Raw genomic sequence first — 18,893 nt, forward strand, 5'->3', positions numbered from 1 at the left:
CAGGCCTTATCCCCTCACCCTGCTAGTCCCCCTGACACTAAGGGGCAATTCATCATGGCCAATCCACCTAACCTGCACATCTTTGGCGTGAGGGAGGAAACCGGAGCACCCGGAGGAAACCCACGCAGACACGGGGGGAACGTACAGACTCCACACAGACAGTGACTGGAGGCCGGAATTGAACCCGGGCCCCTGGCGCTGTGAGGCAGCAGTGCTAACCACTGTGCCACCATGTCGTCCTAATCTTTATGGTGACATTCCATTCATTAATTAGCCTCTCTTTGCCTGCTGCGCTGGTGTGAGAATTAAATTGTTTTTCGCTGAATAAAAGCAAAAGGTTTTCAATACACAAATTATTTATGAAAAACATCTGTTTACGACAGAAGACAGTTAACTATATTTAGAATAACATGTGCAAAAAATATTCCCTTAACAGTTATATTGTTTAAATAAACTTCAAATGTGCTATTTTAATGACACACTCCGTGACAGAACAGTAATTAAATAGTAAGTGTGGTTATTTAGATAAACAGTTACAGGGAAAGCAATGTGACATAGATCACTTGAATAGAAATTACTGTGCCTGAAATAAATTAAAACAGAGATGCGCACTTATCGAAAGGAATAGCGTATAAAGCACAGTCAATAATCATATTAAAGAAGCAAGAATTTAAATGAGTGTGAGGAGAAAGATTGTGAGGAAGATCCATGATTAATCTTGCCCATTTAGTGATAACTACATATATATATTTATATCGATAACATTTTAATAAATGGGTGCATCACAGCGGTTAGCACTGCTGCCTCACAGCGCCAGGGGCCTGGGTTCGATTCCCGGCTTGGGTCATTGTCTGTGTGGAGTCTGCACGTTCTCCCCGTGTCTGCGTGGGTTTCATCCGGGTGCTCCGGTTTCCTCCCACAGTCCGAAAGACATGCTGGTTAGGGTGCATTGGCCGTGCTAAATTCTCCCTCTGTGTACCCAAACAGGCAGCAGAGTGCAGCAACTAGGGGATTTTCACAGCAACTTCATTGCAGTGTTAATGTAAGCCTTACTTGTGACATTAATCAATAAATTTTACCTTTAAAATATATCAATAGTGTATGTATATTTAGGGAGGTGGTGGCATAGTGGCATTGTCATGAATCATAGTATCCTACAGTGCAAAAGGAGGCCATTTGGCCCATCGAGCCTGCACCGACAACAATCCCACCCAGGTCCCATCCCCGTAATCCCCCCTAATCCGCCTGACACTAAGGGGCAATTTAGCATGGCCAATCAACCTCCCCCACACATCTTTGGAGTGTAGGAGGAAACCAGAGCACCCGGAGGAAACCCATGCAGACACGGGGAGAACGTGCAAACTCCACACAGACAGTGATCCAAAGGCCAGAATCGAACCTGGGTCTCTGGCGCTGTGAGGTAGCAGTGCTAACCACTGTGCCACCGTGCCGTGGATTTTCCGGCTACGCTCGCCCCAATGCTGGAAAAAACCCGCCCGAGATCAATGGACCTTTGCATGGCCCGTGTCCCGCCCCGTGGCGGGATGGGAAAATTCCCCCATATAAAGGATATTAAATAACGCTTCCTAAAAGGTTACGAAACTTAGTGCTGAGAAGTGTGAAAACTAAATCACAGATGAAGGATTTCACTCCATGCTCGAGTCAGTGTTAATATGAAGGTGGTTTTTCTAACTTAGTGCAACATACTCTGTGATAAGGAGGTGCTTTACTAATACAGTGCAGTCGGAGGTTTTCACTGTACAATAATAGACACAGTGCTTTGAAAAGGTTAATGTAATGTCACGATGCAAAAGGAAATATTAAATTTAAGTGCTGGAAGAAAGTATTAAGATCACACATCACAGTGCAATAAGGAGGTATTCAGATCACCTTATCACCTTTCAGTCCTGGTTCTCCACGATTTCCAATCAGCCCCTAGGAATACAAGCAGATAGATTACTAAACATATACGTACTGGAGGCACGCAGATACCAGGCTCCTGAATATGATCATTGTTAAAGGTACGAATAAGTAAAATAGAAAATGAGATGAGATTGAGTTTCCCGATGACCTGCCCCAGTTTTCTATTTAGTCCATTCATGAAGATGTGAGCATGCTGGGCCAGCATTTATTGCCCATCCCCAATTGCCCCTTGAGAAGGTGGTGGTGAGCTGCCTTCCTGAACCGCTGCAGTCCATGTGGTGTAGGTACACCCACAGTGCTGTTAGGAAGGGAGTTCTGGAATTTTGACCCAGCGACAGTGAAGGAATGGCAATATAGTTCCAGTCAGGGTGGTGAGTGTCTCGGAGGGGAGTTTTCAGGTGGTGGTGTTCCCAGACATCTGCTGCCCTTGTCCTTCCAAATGGGAGAGTCAGAGGTTTGGACGGCACTTTCAAGGGAGCTTTGGTTGTTTCCACTGGCGGGTGAAACTAGAACTAGGGGGCATGGCCTCAAAATAAGGGGAAGCAGATTTAGGACTGAGTTGAGGAGGAACTTTTTCACACAAAGGGTTGTGAATCTGTGGAATTCCCTGCCCAGTGAAGCAGTTGAGGCTACCTCGTTGAATGTTTTTAAGGCAAAGATAGATACATTTTTGTATAGCAAAGGGATTAAGGGTTATGGTGAGCGGGCGGGTAAGTGGAGCTGAGTCCATGAAAAGATCAGCCATGATCTTATTGAATGGAGGAGCAGGCTCGAGGGGCCAGATGGCCGACTCCTGCTCCTAGTTCTTATGGTAAGTTGCTGCAGTTCGTCTTGTAGAAGGTACAGACCGCTGCCGCTGTGTTTGGGTGGTGGAGGGAGAGAGTGATGAAGGTGGTGGATGGCTTGTTTTGTCCTGGATGATGTCAAGGTTACTGAGTGTTGTTGGAGCTACACTCACCCAGGCAAGTCAAGAATACCATACACCTGATTGGAGCTTTCTGGACGGTAGGTAGGCTTTGGGGAGTTGAGAGGTGAGTTACCCGCCTCTGAATTCCCAGCCTCTTACCTCTTACATTGGGCGGGGATCCTGGATTCAGGATTCAATCCTGGACCGGGGAGCGGCGCGGGCTTGGAGGGCCGAAGGGCCTGTTCCTGTGCTGTATTGTTCTTTGTTCTTTGTTCAGAAACTTAGGGTTACCGGTGTTCACTGAATTCTCTGTGAATCTCCCGTTACAGTGTATGATGCTTGGCAGAAAATCAACCCTAATGTCATTCAACCAATAGATAGATGCTTGCAGATGACACTGAGCTATAGAAACACAGAAACATTGAAGATGGGAGCAGGAGGAGGCCATTCGGCCCTTCGAGCCTGCTCCGCCATTCATCACGATCATGGCTCATCATCCAACTCAATAGCCTAATCCTCGCTTTCTCCCCATAACCTTTGATCCCATGTGGTGGGGATGATTAGAAAACAACCGGATATCTGGAGAAATGCACTGGAAGACGAGGATTTGAAGACCAGTTGAAGAAAAAACTAAATTCTGGGCAACTTGAGTCTGGGGAAGAGGATCGGAGAGAAGGTGGAAAGAGTCTGGGTGAAGCCGTGGAGATAGTGAGTGGTTTCCAGCGTCTGGGGTCAGCAACCGACTCAAGAACAGCTTCTTCCCTGCTGCTGTCAGACCTTTGAATGGACCTACCTCGCACTAAGTTGATCTTTCTCTACACCCTAGCTATGATGGTAACACTACGTTCTGCACCCTCTCCTTTCCTTCTCTATGGACAGTATGCTTTGTCTGTATAACGCGCAAGAAACAATACTTTTCACTGTTTGCTAATACATGTGACAATGATAGATCACATCAAATCAGTGGCAGTATATGAATTTTTGGAAATTGGAGATGAAGGAAGGGAATAGCTGTGGTTGGAGTAATTGAAAGAGGTCCAGGGGAGTGTACCATGATAGGAAGCTATTGCTGGAATTGAGAGGAAGAATCTGCAGGACAGTTGTGAGACCGATCTCCTTATAAAGTGCCGAAACTCGGACCACATCCAGAAGAGAAGAACAAAGACTGGATATTAATGAGCTGGATGTGTGGAATGATAAAGGACAAAATCCGGAACCAGCCCATCAGGGGGTCAGGGAAGATTGTAGGAGCATTGCAGAATGTAGATGAGGATGAATTATAAATATGTGGTTATCCACTTTGCTGGCAATAATAGGAAAGCAGATTATTACTTCAATGGGTGAAAACTGAAAGAGATGGATCCTTAACGAGACCTTGGAGTCCTCGTCCATCAGTCGCTGAAAGTAAGCGCGCAGGTACAGCAGGCAGTAAAGAAGGCAAATGGTATGTTGGCCTTCATAGCGAGAGGATTGGAGACAGGGATAGGGATGTTTTGCTGCAATTGTATTGGGCATTGGTGAGGCCACACCAGGAGTACTGAAGTTAAAGTTTATTTGTTAATGTCACAAGTAGGCTTACATTAACACTGCAATTAAGTTACTGTGAAAATCCCCGAGTCGCCACACTCCAGCGCCCGTTCGGGTACACTGAGGGAGAATTTGGCATGGCCAATTCACCTAATCGGCACATCTTTGGACTGTGGGAGGAAACCAGAGCACCCGGAGGAAACCCATGCAGACACGGGGAGAATGTGCAAACTCCACACAGACAGTGACCCAAGCCAGGAATCGAACCCGGGTCCCTGGCTCTGTGAGGCAGCAATGTTGGTCACCGTGCCACCATGCCTTGGTGTTCTTATCTGAGGAAGGATGTCCTTGCTATAAGGGGGTACAGTGAATGTTTACCAGGCTGATTCCTGGGATGGTATGTCTGTCATATGAGGAGAGACTAAGTCAGTTAGGATTATATTCACGGGAGTTTAGAAGAATGAGAGGGGATCTCATAGAAACATATAAAATTCTAACAGGATTAGACAGGGTAGATTCAGAAAGAGTGTCCCCAATGGTGGGGTAGTCCAGAATTAGGGGTCATAGTTTAAGGATAACCTTTTAGAACTGAGATGAGGAGAAATTTCTTCACCCAGAGGGTGGTGAATGTGTGGAATTCACTCCCACAGAAAGTAGTTGAGGCCAAACCGTTGTCCGATTTCAAGAAGAAATTAGATATAGCTCTTGGGGCTAAAGGGATCGAGGGATAAGGGAGGAAAGGGGGATCAAGATATTGAATTCAATGATCAGCCATGATCATAATGAATGACGGAACAGGCTCGAAGGGTCGAATGGCCTCCTCCTGCTTCTAGATTCTATGTTACAATGAGAGATTGAAATGGTTTGATCAGGGATGGCACAGTGGTTAGCACTGCTGCTTCTCAGCGCCAGGGACCCGGGTTCGATTCCCAGCTTGGGTCACTGTCTGTGTGGAGTTTGCACATTCTCTCCATGTCTGCGTGGGTTTCCTACGGGTGCTCCGGTTTCCTCCCACAGTCTGAAAGACGTGCTGGTTAGGTGCCTTGGCTGTGCTAAATTCTCCGTCAGTGTACCCGAATAGGCGCCGGAATGTGGCAACTAAGGGATTTTCACAGTAACTTCATTGCAGTGTTAATGTAAGCCTTACTTGTGACACTAACAAATAAACTTCAATTTCGACTTTGGCCGTTAACTCTGCTTCTCTCTCCACATGTACTGCCCAGAGTTTGCAGCACTTTCTGTTTCTGTTACACAAGGTTCCTTCATGCTTTACCGAAATTGTATCGCATACATCATGCGACAAGGCGGCACGGCGGCACAGTGGTTAGCACTGCTGCCTCACGGCGCCAGGGACCCGGATTTGATTCCCGGCTCGGGTCACTGTTTGTGCGGAGTCTGCACGTTCTCCCCGTGTCTGCGTGGGTTTCCTCCGGGTGCTCTGGTTTCCTCTCACAGTCCAAAGATGTGCGGGCTAGGTGGATTGGCCATGCTAAATTGCCCCTTAGTGCCAGGGGGACTAGCTAGGGTAAATGCATGGAGTTATGGGGATTGGGCCTGGGTGGGATTGTGGCCGGTGCAGACTCGATGGGCCGAATGGCCTCTTCCTGCACTGTAGGGATTCGATGATGATTCTAACTGAGCCGCTTTTTATTTGTCTGTTCTTTTTCATTATTTTTACGCAGCTTAAAAAAAAGGTTTATTGAACTCCAGTGGGAAGGCAGTAAAAGTCCTTCACGGGTACAAAATAAGGAATCACTTCATACTCACGTTGATGCTCTTGTTAAAAATGGTTGAACCAGAAACTCTATTTGTGAAATTTTTAGGAGTTTGATTTGGAGGCTTCCCTGACACGGGGCACGAGCTTTGTTTATATCTGACACTTGGCTGAGAAAGAACAGAAATGTCTGCAGAAAACTGAGCTGTGGCATTTATACTCAGTGGTCAGCGGAACATTGTGGAGGAGTGAATGGTTACTCTTTCAATGGTGGTGTACATAAAACGTAGCTCAAATCTTAAACCACTTGAATGGCTGCACTGCTGTGAACCCCAAGAAAAGGCGGTTGGATCAAAATTAAAAGGTATCCATCCTTGGTTGTAATTAACATCACCTTATAGTGTGCACAACAATGAATGATAAAGTTAAAGTTAAAATTTATTTATTAGTGTCACAAGTAAGGCTTACATTAACACTGCAATGAAGTTACTGTGAAAACCCCCTACTCGCCACACTCCGGGTACACTGAGGGAAAATTTAGCATGGTCAATTCACCTAACCAGCACGCCTTTCAGACTGTGGGATTTCAGAAGATGCTTTACACAAAATACCATGTACTTGCAGCTCCTCTGATATAATGCGTATCTTCCCTACAGTGTTAAAGTTTACAGTTTATTTATTAGTGTCACAAGTCGGCTTAGATTAACACAGCAATGAAGTTACTGCGAAAATCCCCCCAGTCATCACACTATGGAACCTGTTGGGGTACACTCATAGAATCTCAGCCTGGGAAAACAACCCCTTTGTCTACCTAGTCAAGTTTAAGTTTAAGTTTAAAGTTTATTTATTAGTGTCACAAGTAGGCTTAAATTAACACTGCAATGAAGTTTCCTTGAAAATCCCTTAGTCGCCACACTCTGGCGCCTGTTCAGGTACACTGAGGGAGAATTTAGCACAGCCAATGCACCCTAACCAGCACATCTTTCGGACTGTGGGAGGAAACCGGAGCACCTGGAGGAAACCCATGCAGACACGGGGAGAACCTGCAAACTCCACACAGACAGTGACCCAAGCCGGGAATGGAATCCAGGTCCTTGGTGCTGAGAGGCAGCAGCGCTAACCACTGTGCCACCATGTTGCCACGGTAACAAAAAATCCACCAGACTAGCTTCCTCAGTGTGCCAACATGTATCCGTAGCACATTTTCCCAAATTTTGGATGTGTATTTTTTCCGAAGGTTTTCAAACAAACGGAGTTATTTTTGGTTCTCGCTACAAGCTGTGTTTTGGCAACAGACCTTAAATATATATATCATAGATTACAGAGGGAGATGACATAATGCAGGTACTGAATATGTGTCTTTAGCTTTCATATTACACAATGTGCAGGGTTTAATATCTGTATTAATCATTTCCAATGTATTTATTGTGTTAAATATTGAATCATCGTATCCCTACAAGTGCAGAAGGAGGCCATTCAGCCCATCGAGTCTACACTGACTCTACGAAAGAGCATCTTACACAGGCCCACCCCATCGCCATATATTTACCCCAATCATCCCCTAACCTACATATCTTGGGGCACTAATGGGCAATTTAGCATGGCCAATTCACCTAACCCGCACATCTTTGGACTGTGGGAGGAAACCAAAGCACCCGGAGGGAACCCACGCAGACACGGGGAGAATGTGCAAAACTCTACACAGACAGTGACTGAGGCCAGAATTGAACCTGGGTCCCTGGCGCTGTGAGGCAGCAGTGCTAACCACTGTGCCACCGTACTGTCCCAAGTTGTCCGGTAGTGAGAGACCGAGTAAAGTGGGCCTATATTCTCTGCAGTTTAGAAGCTTGGGCAGCACGGTGGCACAATGGTTAGCACTGCTGCCTTACAGCACCAGGGACCCGGGATCAATTCCCAGCTTGGGTGACTGTCTGTGCAGAGTCTGCACATTCTCCCCGTGTCTGCGTGGGTTTCCTCCGGGTGCTCCGGTTTCCTCCCACAGCCTAAAGATGTGCTGATTAGGTTCATTGGCCGTGCTAAATTCTCCCTCAGTGTACCCGAACAGGCACCGGATTGTGGCGACTGGGGATTTTCACAGTAACTTCATTGCAGTGTTAATCTAAGCCCACACTAATAAATAAACTTTAAGATTGACAGTAGCAGGTTAGCCTGGCCAATTCACCTAACCTGCAAATCTTTAGACTTTGAAACATTAATTTTAAAAACACACATGGTCAGAATTCCTAAAATTCTGAGCGTAATTATACAACAGCAGCAACTTTCATCCCTTTGCTCGCTGACATATGTCAGCCTTGATTTTAAAATTCCCGTGCTTGTTTTGAAATCTCTCCATGGCTCTCCCTATCTCTGTCATCTCTTCCAGTTCCACAACCCTGCGAGATATCTGCGCTCATCTAATTCTTCCACCCACAAGCTCCGGAACTTCCTCCCTAAACATCTCCATCTCACCTTCCTCCTTTAGGACGTTCCTTAGAAGTTTTTAGCCACCTGCCCTAATATCACTGTAGGTGGCTGGGTGTCTGACTTTGCTTTGTCACGCTCCTGTGAATGTTTTACTATGTTATTGGCACTATGTAAAAACAAGTTTGTTATCGTCATAAAATAGTCAAAAGTTTTAAATTTTCTAATTTATTCTTAATATTGTGGGCGGCACGGTGGCACAGTGGGTTAGCACTGCTGCCTCACAGCTCCAGGGATCCGGGTTCGATTCCCGGCTCGGGTCACTGTCTGTGTGGAGTTTGCACATTCTCCCCGTGTCTGCGTGGGTTTCCTCCGGGTGCTCCGGGTTCCACTCAAAGTCCAAAGATGTGCGGGTTAATTGGCCATGCTAAATTGCACCTTAGTGTACCGGGATGCGTAGGTTAGAGGGATTAGCGGGGTCAATATGTGGGGTTACGGGGATAGGGCCTGGGTGGGATTGTGGTCGGTGCAGACTCGATGGGCCGAATGGCTTCCTTCTGCACTGTAGGGATTCTATTTCTATTTGTTATTTACATTGAAAGATTCACCAGCATTCACCCCCCACACTTTTTTCCCAGAAAGAAAGCTTCTATTTTAACTTTAACCGATTAATACTGCTGAAAAGAGACATGTTGTCGAAGCTTTTCATTTTGCACTCATCAGGACAAATGCAGGAATACCAAATTTCAAATGATCCCAACAATTTATTCAAAAGGATAAAAGGGTGCCGACTGGTTGGCAAGTCAAATCTGTTTGGCTGAAGCGTTGCCATGGAGAAAGCAATGGAAAATAATAGGTTCCCCAAGCTTCTGGGTAAATCTTAGAATCTTAGAAACCCGACAGCGCAGAAAGAGGCCATTCGGCCCATCGAGTCTGCACCGACCACACTCCCACCCAGGCCCTACCCCCATATACCTACATATTTACCCACTAGTCCCTCTAACCTACGCATCCCAGGACACTAAGGGCAATTTGTTTAGCTTGGCCAATCAACCTAACCTAACCTGCACACCTGCAAATCAAAAAAGGCACAAGGTTTGAACATAATCTTTCTCTTTTGCAGGGAAATGGTGCATGTGTATGAATGTACGCCACTTCCAGCAAGTGTAAATGAGCCACATTACGAGCTTAACTGATTATTTTAAAATGGTTGTTCGTGAATCCATCAGCACACTCAGGATTGTTCAGCAAGTGCTGCCCGATTGCAGAATCACACCTAACTGTAGAGGTTTAATATTGGGTTTTGTAAAGCACTGGCTGGTTAAGTACGGTCTGTACTCTGACTGTAATGACCAAACCAAGGAACACGCTGTTTGATACGACCTACTAGTGTGTTAATAGCTTTACAGAAAAGATTGCAACTCTTTTTGCCAAAGTAATTGACGGGGGAAATTTCAGCCCTTGGGCTAGCAACATAATCCAACAGAGGGTTTGATTCGTAACAATAGAAGGGTTGGGATAATCCAGCTCACCTTTGGTCCACGCTGTCCAGGCAAACCCATCTTCCCCAGAAGCCCCATGTCACCCTGCCGGAACAGGAAAGAGTTAGTTAAAGTCTCCAGCTTGTACTGGCATTTACCAACACCGAGCAAAGCAGCCACGCAAAATAAAAACATTCAATGTGAACAGTTCCTCCAGTTCTACTGGGAAATGGAATTTCTACATCTTCCTACATGCAGGACAGCACAGTGGTTTAGCACTGCTGCCTCACAGCGCCAGGGACCCAGGGTTCAATTCTGGCCATGGGTTACTGTCTGTGTGGAGTCTGCACGTTCTCCCCGTGTCTGCGTGGGTTTCCTCCGGGTGCTCCGGTTTCCTCCCACAGCCCAAAAGATGTGCGGGTTAGGTGGATTGGCCTTGCTAAATTGTCCCTTAATGTCCCAAGATGTGTAGCTTAGATGGATTAGCCATGGCGAATGTGTAGGGTTATGAGGATAGGGCGGGAGAGAGGGCATGGGTAAGATACTCTGTCAGAGAGTCAGTGCGGACTTGATGGGCCGAATGACCTCCTTCTGCACAGTAGGCATTCTATGGTTCGAAGCAGTGTATGGTTTCCGTGATCCCACTACATGGCAGCATGAATACAAAGCTTTTCTGATAGCACGCCACAAGAGCTTGTTACCAGTTCTGCAGCAACATGAAGCTTCCATTTCCAACATTTCGGGGCGGCACAGTGGTTAGCACTGCTGCCTCACAGCGCCAGGGACCCGGGTTCAATTCTGGCCTTGAGTCACTGTCTGTGCAGAGTCTGCACGTTCTCCCCGTGTCTGCGTGGGTTTCCTCCGGGTGCTCCGTTTTCCTCCCACAATCCAAAGATGTGCTGGTTAGGTGGATTGGCCATGTTAAATTGCCCCTTAGTGTCAGGGGAACTAGCAAGGTAAATACATGGGGTTACAAAAAGAGGGCCTGGGTGGGACTGTGGTCAGTGCAGACTCGATGGGCTGAATGGCCTCCTTCTGCACTGTAGGGAATTCTCTGACTCTTTGAATGAAAGCGCTTTACTCTCATCACACCATCGAGCAATTATGTTTCGTGGTTTTCCTGTGAACTTCTAAATTGCCAATTGGGCTAAATTAATGCTCCTTAAAACCCACATTGAAAAATAGCTTCCAACGCTAAAATTTGAAGCTTCTGACGGTTGGATGAATATCACCCACTAAGGTCATTACCAGATTACCAGATTATCACTCCTCTGCCTGAATTTGTTTGTGTCTATGTCAGTGGGAGAAAGGGCACTGTTGTACATTGTATATTTTGGATCTATGCAGAGATGACACCCAGGTTACAGGTGTGTAGTGAGTTTTATTCATACTGCTCTGGAGGGGGGTGGGGTGCAGAGGAGATTCACCAGGATGTTGCCTGGGATGGAACATTTAGTTACGAAGAGAGGCTGGATGGGCTTGGGTTGTTTTCTCTGCAGCAGAGAAGACTGAGGGGGTGACCTGATCGAGGTGTTCAAGGTTATGAAGAGCATGGACAGAGTAGATAGGGAGCAGCTGCTCCCTTAGTTGAAGGGTCAGTCACGAGGGGATATAGGTTCAAGGTGAGGGGTGGGAGGTTTAGGGGGGATGTGAGGAAAAACCATTTTACTCAGAGGGTGGTGACGGTCTGGAATGCGCTGTCTGGGAGGGTGGTAGAGGCGGGTTGCCTCACATCCTTTAAAAAGTACCTGGCACTTGGCACATCATAACATTCAAGGCTATGGGCCAAGTGTTGACAGAGAATCATAGACTCCCTACAGTGCAGAAGAAGGCTATTCGGCCCATCGAGTCTGCTCCGAGTGCCAATCCCACCCTGGCCCTATCCCTGCAACCCCACCTATTTACCCTGCTAATCCCCTGGCACTAAGGGTCAAATTAATATGGCCAATCTACCTAATCCGCACATCTTTGGACTGTGGGAGGAAACCGGAGCACCCGGAGGAAACCCACGCAGACACGGGGAGAATGTGCAAACTCCACACAGACAGTGACCCAAAGCTGGAATTGAACCCGGGTCCCTGGTGCTGTGAGGCAGCAGTGCTAACCACTGTGCTACCGTGCTGCCTGTTCTAAATCTTTTAGGATGTGGAGATGCCGGTGTTGGACTGGGGTAAACACAGTAAGAAGTTTAACAACACCAGGTTAAAGTCCAACAGGTTTATTTGGTAGCAAAAGCCACAAAAGTGTGTGGCTTTTGCTACCAAATAAACCTGTTGGACTTTAACCTGGTGTTGTTAAACTTCTTACTAAATCTTTTAGAACAGAGGTGAGGAGAAATTTCTTCACCCAGAGTTTTAAAAAAATTTATTAGTGTTACAATTAAGCTTACATTAACACTGCAATGAAGTTACTGTGAAAATCCTCCAGTCACCACACTCCGGCGCCTGTTCGGGTACACTGAGGGAGAATTTAGCATGGCCAATGCACCCAACCAGCACGTCTTTGGAGTGTGGGAGGAAACTGGAGCACCCGGGGGAGAACATGCGGACTTCACACAGGCAGAGAGCTAAGCCAGGTATCGAACCCGGTCCCTGGCACTGTGAGGCAGATGTGTTGACCACTGTGCCACCATGCTGTCCCAGAGAATAGTGAATGTGTGGAATTCACTACCTCAGAAAGTATTTGAGGCCAAAGCATTGTGTGATTTCAAGAAGAAATTAGATATCGCTCTTGGGGCTAAAGGGATCGAGGGATATGGGGGGGAAGGGGGGGAACAGGATACTGAATTTGATGATCAGCCATGATCAAGATGAATGGCGGAGCAGGCTCGAAGGGCCGAATGGCCTCCTCCTGCTTCTAGTTTCTATGTTTTTATCACCTATAATGACAAATATTGGAAGCCTTAAAGGACGCAAAGCGCACAAGAAACCACAATAAAAATATGTGCCAGACCCCTTTAGACACCGCCAGCTGCGGGCACCTCCAGCGTGTCCCATCCAGGGTTTGTGAGTGGATAAATGAACTGACAATGGCAACACGGGTAGAGAGCAAAATAGTGCTGGCGGTGAACCAAGGTTCGCTGTAAAATTTCATTGCGCACAACCAGATGTGTTTCCCAGTGTGCCAGATCTTTAAATTTTAACGCTCTGCATTTAACTTGAACCAGGCCTCCATTCTACCCTCCAGGCAAACATTGAAGCGGGGCATTTAACAGGGAGATTGGGCTCAATTGGATCATGTGAACCCAATTTGTATATATATAGCCAGGCTTTCCGTCTGAACTTAACTATAATTCCAATTATCCAAATTGCTGAGAGTCAGAATGAGCATTAACCCTCCCACAAGATTTGGGTCCTGTTCCCTCACTCATTTTAGGTGCTAAATTAGACCAAACAGTCTCCAACATATCTATTGAGTAGCACGGTGGCACAGTTGCCTGCTCTCTCGCAGCCAGGGACCTGGGTTCGATTCCCGGCTTGGATCACTGTCTGCGTGGAGTTTGCATGTTCTCCCCATGTCTGCGTGGGTTTCCTCCAGGTACTCCGGTTTTCTCCCACAGTCCGAAAGTCGTGCTGGTTAGGGTGCATTGGCCGTGCTAAATTCTCCCTCAGTGTACCCGAACAGGCGCCAGAGTGTGGTGACTCGGGGATTTTCAGAGTAACTTCATTGCAGTGTTAATGTAAGCCGACTTGTGACACCAAAAAATAAACTTTAAACTTTATTCACAAAAGATTCAATTTGCGTTAAGGGTGGCACAGTGGTTAGCGCAAGGGATCTGGGTTCAATTCTGGCCTTGGGTGACTGAGCGGAGTTTGCACGTTCTTCCCGTGTCTGCGTGGGTTTCCTCCGGGTGCTCCGGTTTCCTCCCACAATCTGAAAGACGTGCTGGTTAGGGTGCACTGACCGTGCTAAATTCTCCCTCAGTGTACCCGAACAGGCGCCTGAGTGCGGTGACTGGGGGATTTTCACGGTAACTTCATTGCAGTGCTAATGTAAGCCTACTCGTGACGCTAATAAATAAACTTTAAACTTTTACAATTGTTTGAGAAAAAAAATCTCTCCGTGATGAAGTTACTATTTAAGCATTTTGCCATTAGCCTTGTGAGGGCTTATATAACCAAAGCTAAACTGCGATAATTCGAAAAAAACTGCTGCACTTCTGTTAACCTGGGTGTAAAAGATGTCTTGTGTACAGCAGTTTATTTCTTCAGGTCTAAAAACATAATTATGCATATGAGTGAGTAGTGTTGGCTATAATTATACTTTCTGAAGAACCCTAAACAGAACCAGCTGGAGATAATGAAAAGAAAATCAGATAATTGTTGCTTGCTTTATCAATATTCTGTTCCGAGGGAATTAAGGACACTAACAGAAGTGACAGCAATGATATAACATTTCAAAATTATAGGTTCTGAGTTGCTGTCATCTAAGATTTAGCACTAGAGTGTCGCTATGAATGCTCACAGTGCTATTTTCCAATTAGAATTAATGGCAGGCAGGATGGCACAGTGGTTACTGCTGCTGCCTCACAGCGCCAGGAACCCGCGTTTGATTCTGGCCTCGGGTGACTGTCTGTGTGAAGCTTGGCTGCTTATGACAATTCTGAGGTCACCAGTAGAAAGAGGCCAATGATATTTCAAGACTAAAGCATTATTAGGCTTTAGCGAGTAAAAAAAAAATCCTAAGTTTATTAATTCGTGTCACAAGTAAGGCTTACATTAACACTGCAATGAAGCTACTGTGAAATTCCCCTAGTCGCCACACTCCGGCGCCTGTTCAGGCCAATGCACCCTAACCAGCACATCTTTCAGAGTGTGGGAGGAAATCGGAGCATCCGGAGAAAACCCACGCAGACACGGGGAGAATGTGCAAACTGCACACAGACAGTGACCCAAGTTGGTATTCAAACCCGGGTCCCTGGCGCTGTGAGGCAACAGTGCTCACCACTGTGCCACCGTGGCTGCCCCAAAAAGTTTATTTATCAGTGTCACAAGTAAGGCTGACATTAACACTGCAATGAAGCTACTGTGAAAATCCCCTAGTCGCCACATTCCGGCGCCTGTTCGGGTACACTGAGGGAGAATTTAGCACGGCCAATGCACCTGACCAGTGCGTCTTTCGGACTGTGGGAGGAAACCGGAGCACCCAGAGGAAACCCACGCAGACACGGGGAGAATGTGCAAACTCCACACAGAGAGTGGCCCAAGCCGGCAATTGAACCCGGGTCCCTGGCGCTGTGAGGCAGCAGTGCTAACCACTGTGTCACCGTGCCCTGAGAACTTAAGTAACAAGTTTTGTTGAGCAGTAATGAATAAATATTGTCTGGAATTCTCCGGCCGTTCATGGCCCTGCTGCCACTGCGAGCGAGAACGGAGAATTTGGCACTCAGCTCACCGCTCAGCGCAGCGGGACTGGAGAATCCCAGTCGCGGGTGAGGCCGGAGAATTCTTGCTGCTATCTAATAAACATGATGATTTTAATGTTCAGTTTTCATTCTAGCATTTGGAAGCAGAGTATAAATGTAACATTCATGCAATTTTTCTGACTGTATTATTCTCCAAGTTTGTAATATTTCCAGGTATACATTTACGATAGAACCGAATGCAGAGAGCAGTGTAACTGAAGGCGATAAAAGCGGCATTGGAACGGCTAAGGAATGTTTGACACTTACAACCAATCCACGGACGCCAGGAGGTCCTGGGGCTCCCAAATCTCCCTGGAAGCAAAGATCAAAAGATTATTGGCTCTTTCCTGAACAAATACGTGTTTGAAAGTGGCTAGATCTATTAAAGTGCAGGCTGAAGGCGGAAGATCCAGTTCCCCTCCCTGGCCTGTGCAATCTGCAGCTCCCATCTACAAGGGGCCAAATGAATGGAGCCCAGCCACGTACACTCAGCACTGGAACAGAGACCTGCTTGTTGTCCCGCCGCAGTGGCCCACAGTTACACGCAGCCCTGATTTCCTCCACTCGACCAGTGGGATTACAGCGATCCTTCAGTGAAAGAGATAACTGTAAGCACCGCAGGAGCCGGCGCTGCTTTCGGGTCGGGATAGCTGGTGGCAAGTTGGAATCGGACCGGTGTAAGAATCCCAAATAAAATAATGGACCTGTGTCCCACGGATGTTTCTGTTAGCAGAATCGCTGCGAGGTTTAATCCTGTAAATAAAGGTCCGGAATGACATTGATCTCAATCCAAACAAACCTCAAACTTTTACTGAATTACAGCCTTTGTGTGTGTGTGTTATTGTATCAACACAGGCTGAATCTTAGCTCTTTTTGTCCCATGCTGCGATTTATAGCATTGCCATCTCAAAATTATTTTCCTACGCCACTGAAACTCTGCAATGAAGTATAATCTCAATAAAGTATCTTGCTTTTCCGGCGTGCTAATACTGACGTGACTGTTCTTTGAGTGAAACAAGGAACAGTTTATTAATATCGCTGAAGTATAACTGAAATTTGATGGGGCGAATTTTCCTGTCCCGCCCGCTGCGGGAATTGTAGCGGGCGAGGGGCGGACCATGCAAAGGTTCATTGACCTCGGGTGGGATTTTCCGGTTCCGGGGACAACACGGCTGGAAAACCCCGTCCACAGCGCGTGACGAGAATTAGAGATGCATTTGGAGCTCGATCTACACCGCGGGTGGAGATTCTCCGGCCCCCCCAGCCGCGTGTTACCCGCTGGCGAGAGGTGGCGCGTTGTTCGCTAGCGGTGGGATTCTCTGGTCCCGCCGCTGTCACTGGGAATTCCCTTTGATGTCACCCCACGCCGGCGGGAAAGCCGCAGGGCGGGGGGTGCGCTGACGCGGGACTGGAAAATCCCACCAGCGTGAACAGTGAACAGCCGGATAATTCCAGCCCAAAAATGCAGGAAAAGATCAATCGTATGAAACTTTTAAACTCCTGATTCACTGATGTTTCTGCACCGTTAGATCATCATCACATTTAGAATTCCGGAACTGTGAAAATAAAAGCCTCAGAGATTTTCATGGTGCATTATTTAACTTTTATTCTTTATCATGGCAGAAAATATATCACTAATTTCCCTTCCATATTAAGTTGATCTTTCTCGACACCCTAGCTATGACTGTAACACTACATTCTGCACTCTCTCCTTTCGTTCTCCCCTTGTACTCTCTGAACGGTATGCGTTGTCTGGATAATGCACGAGAAACAATACTTCTCACTGTATCCCAATACATGTGACAATAATAAATCAAATCAAATCAGATTGCTTTTATACTGCTCACTGCATCAAATGAATGAGGATAGATCAGGTCCGGAATTCTCCAGCCGTTCACGCCAGCGGGATTCTCCGGCCCCGCTGCAGTGAATGGAGATTTGGCTGGGCGCCTGTAATGACTTCAATCAGGCCATTGAGGTTGGCCTATTGGAATATGATTCCCTGTTTAAGGAGTCAATTGATGGGCCAATCAGGGAGTCTTTTCCTTGTATTTAACCAGGAGAGTCAGTTCCTCTGGCACCCCCGGAGATAGACTGCTGACTGCGAGCACTCTGTGTACCGCTGTTAGAGTTTGTAAATAAAGGGATTTTGGTGAAGGGACTTCAGCCTCCGAAGACTTATTACCGCGCCAAATTCTCCGTCCTCGCTTGTGGCAGCGGAGGGATGTGAACGGTTGGAAAATTCTGGCACACCTGAGCGGCGGAGAGAGAGGAGTGACTGACGGCTTGGTGGAGAAAGAAGATTTCTGAAGGTGCAGACAGTTCGAGGGAGTGGGCAAGAGGTGGTTGAACAATTTCTCATCAAGTTTATTTATTCGTGTCACAAGTAGGCTTACATTAACACTGCAATGAAGTGACTGTGAAAATCCCCTAGTCGCCACACTCCGGCGCCTGTTCGGGTACACTGAGGGAGAATTTAGCACGGCCAATGCACCGAACCAGCACGTCTTTCAGACTGTGGGAGGAAACCGGAGCACCTGGAGGAAACCCACACAGACACGGGGAGAACGTGCAAACTCCACACGGACAGTGACCCAAGCCGGGAATCGAACCCGGGTCCCTGGCACTGTGAGGCAGCAGTACTGGCATCAATGGTGGATACATCAAGGATTGAATAAGAAGGTTGGCGGGCTGAGGTTGGAAGGAATGTTAAGAGGTTTAAGGCCGGCATGATCACACAGTGTTTAGCACTGCTGCCTCACAGCAGAGGAGGAATTTCTTCAGCCAGAGAGTGGTGAATCTGTGGAACTCTTTTACTGCAGAAGGCTGTGGAGGCCAGGTCATTGAGTGTCTTTAAGACAGAGATAGATAGGTTCTTGATTAATAAGGGGATCAGGGGTTATGGGGAAAAGGCAGGAGAATGGGGATGAGAAAAATATCAGCCAAGATTGAATGACGGAGCAGGCTCGATGGGCCGAGTGGCCTAATTCTGCTCCTATATTTTATGGTCTTATAGTCTTATAGAGTCAGAGAGGTTTACAGCATGGAAACAGGCCTTTCGGCCCAACTTGTCTATGCCGCCCAGTTTTTAATCATTAAGCTAGTCCCAATTGCCCGCGTTTGGCCCATATCCCTCGATACCCATCTTACCCATGTAACTGTCTAAATGATTTTTAAAAGATAAAATTGTACCTGCCTCTACTACTACCTCTGGCAGCTTGTTCCAGACACTCACCACCTCCTGAGATCTTTTGTATCTCTCCCCTCTCACCTTAAACCTATGCCCTCTAGTTTTAGACTCCCCTACCTTTGGGAAAAGATATTGACTATCTAGCTGATCTATGCCCCTCATTATTTTATAGACCTCTGTAAGATCACCCCTCAGCCTCCTACGCTCCAGGGAAAAAAGTCCCAATCTATCCAGCCTCTCCTTATAACTCAATCCATCAAGTCCCGGTAGCATCCTAGTAAATCTTTTCTGCACTCTTTCTAGTTTAATAATATCCTTTCTACAAT

General features: G+C 46.8%; 1 protein-coding gene across 1 annotated transcript in view; it reads right to left on the reverse strand.

Annotated features, from left to right (window-relative positions):
• The window catches only part of col27a1b (collagen, type XXVII, alpha 1b), a 610,967-nt gene that overhangs the window by 325,856 nt on the left and 266,218 nt on the right, over window positions 1–18,893 (reverse strand). Inside the window, exons 19-21 of the mRNA XM_078227545.1 lie at window positions 15,645–15,689; window positions 10,025–10,078; window positions 1,891–1,935 (exon numbers count right to left, since the gene is read on the reverse strand). Of these exons, the coding sequence (XP_078083671.1) occupies window positions 1,891–1,935; window positions 10,025–10,078; window positions 15,645–15,689 (144 nt within the window). The remainder of the gene's footprint in view (window positions 1–1,890; window positions 1,936–10,024; window positions 10,079–15,644; window positions 15,690–18,893) is intronic.

This window comes from Mustelus asterias, chromosome 13 (assembly GCF_964213995.1).
Source record: "Mustelus asterias chromosome 13, sMusAst1.hap1.1, whole genome shotgun sequence".
Classification (NCBI taxonomy): domain Eukaryota; kingdom Metazoa; phylum Chordata; class Chondrichthyes; order Carcharhiniformes; family Triakidae; genus Mustelus; species Mustelus asterias.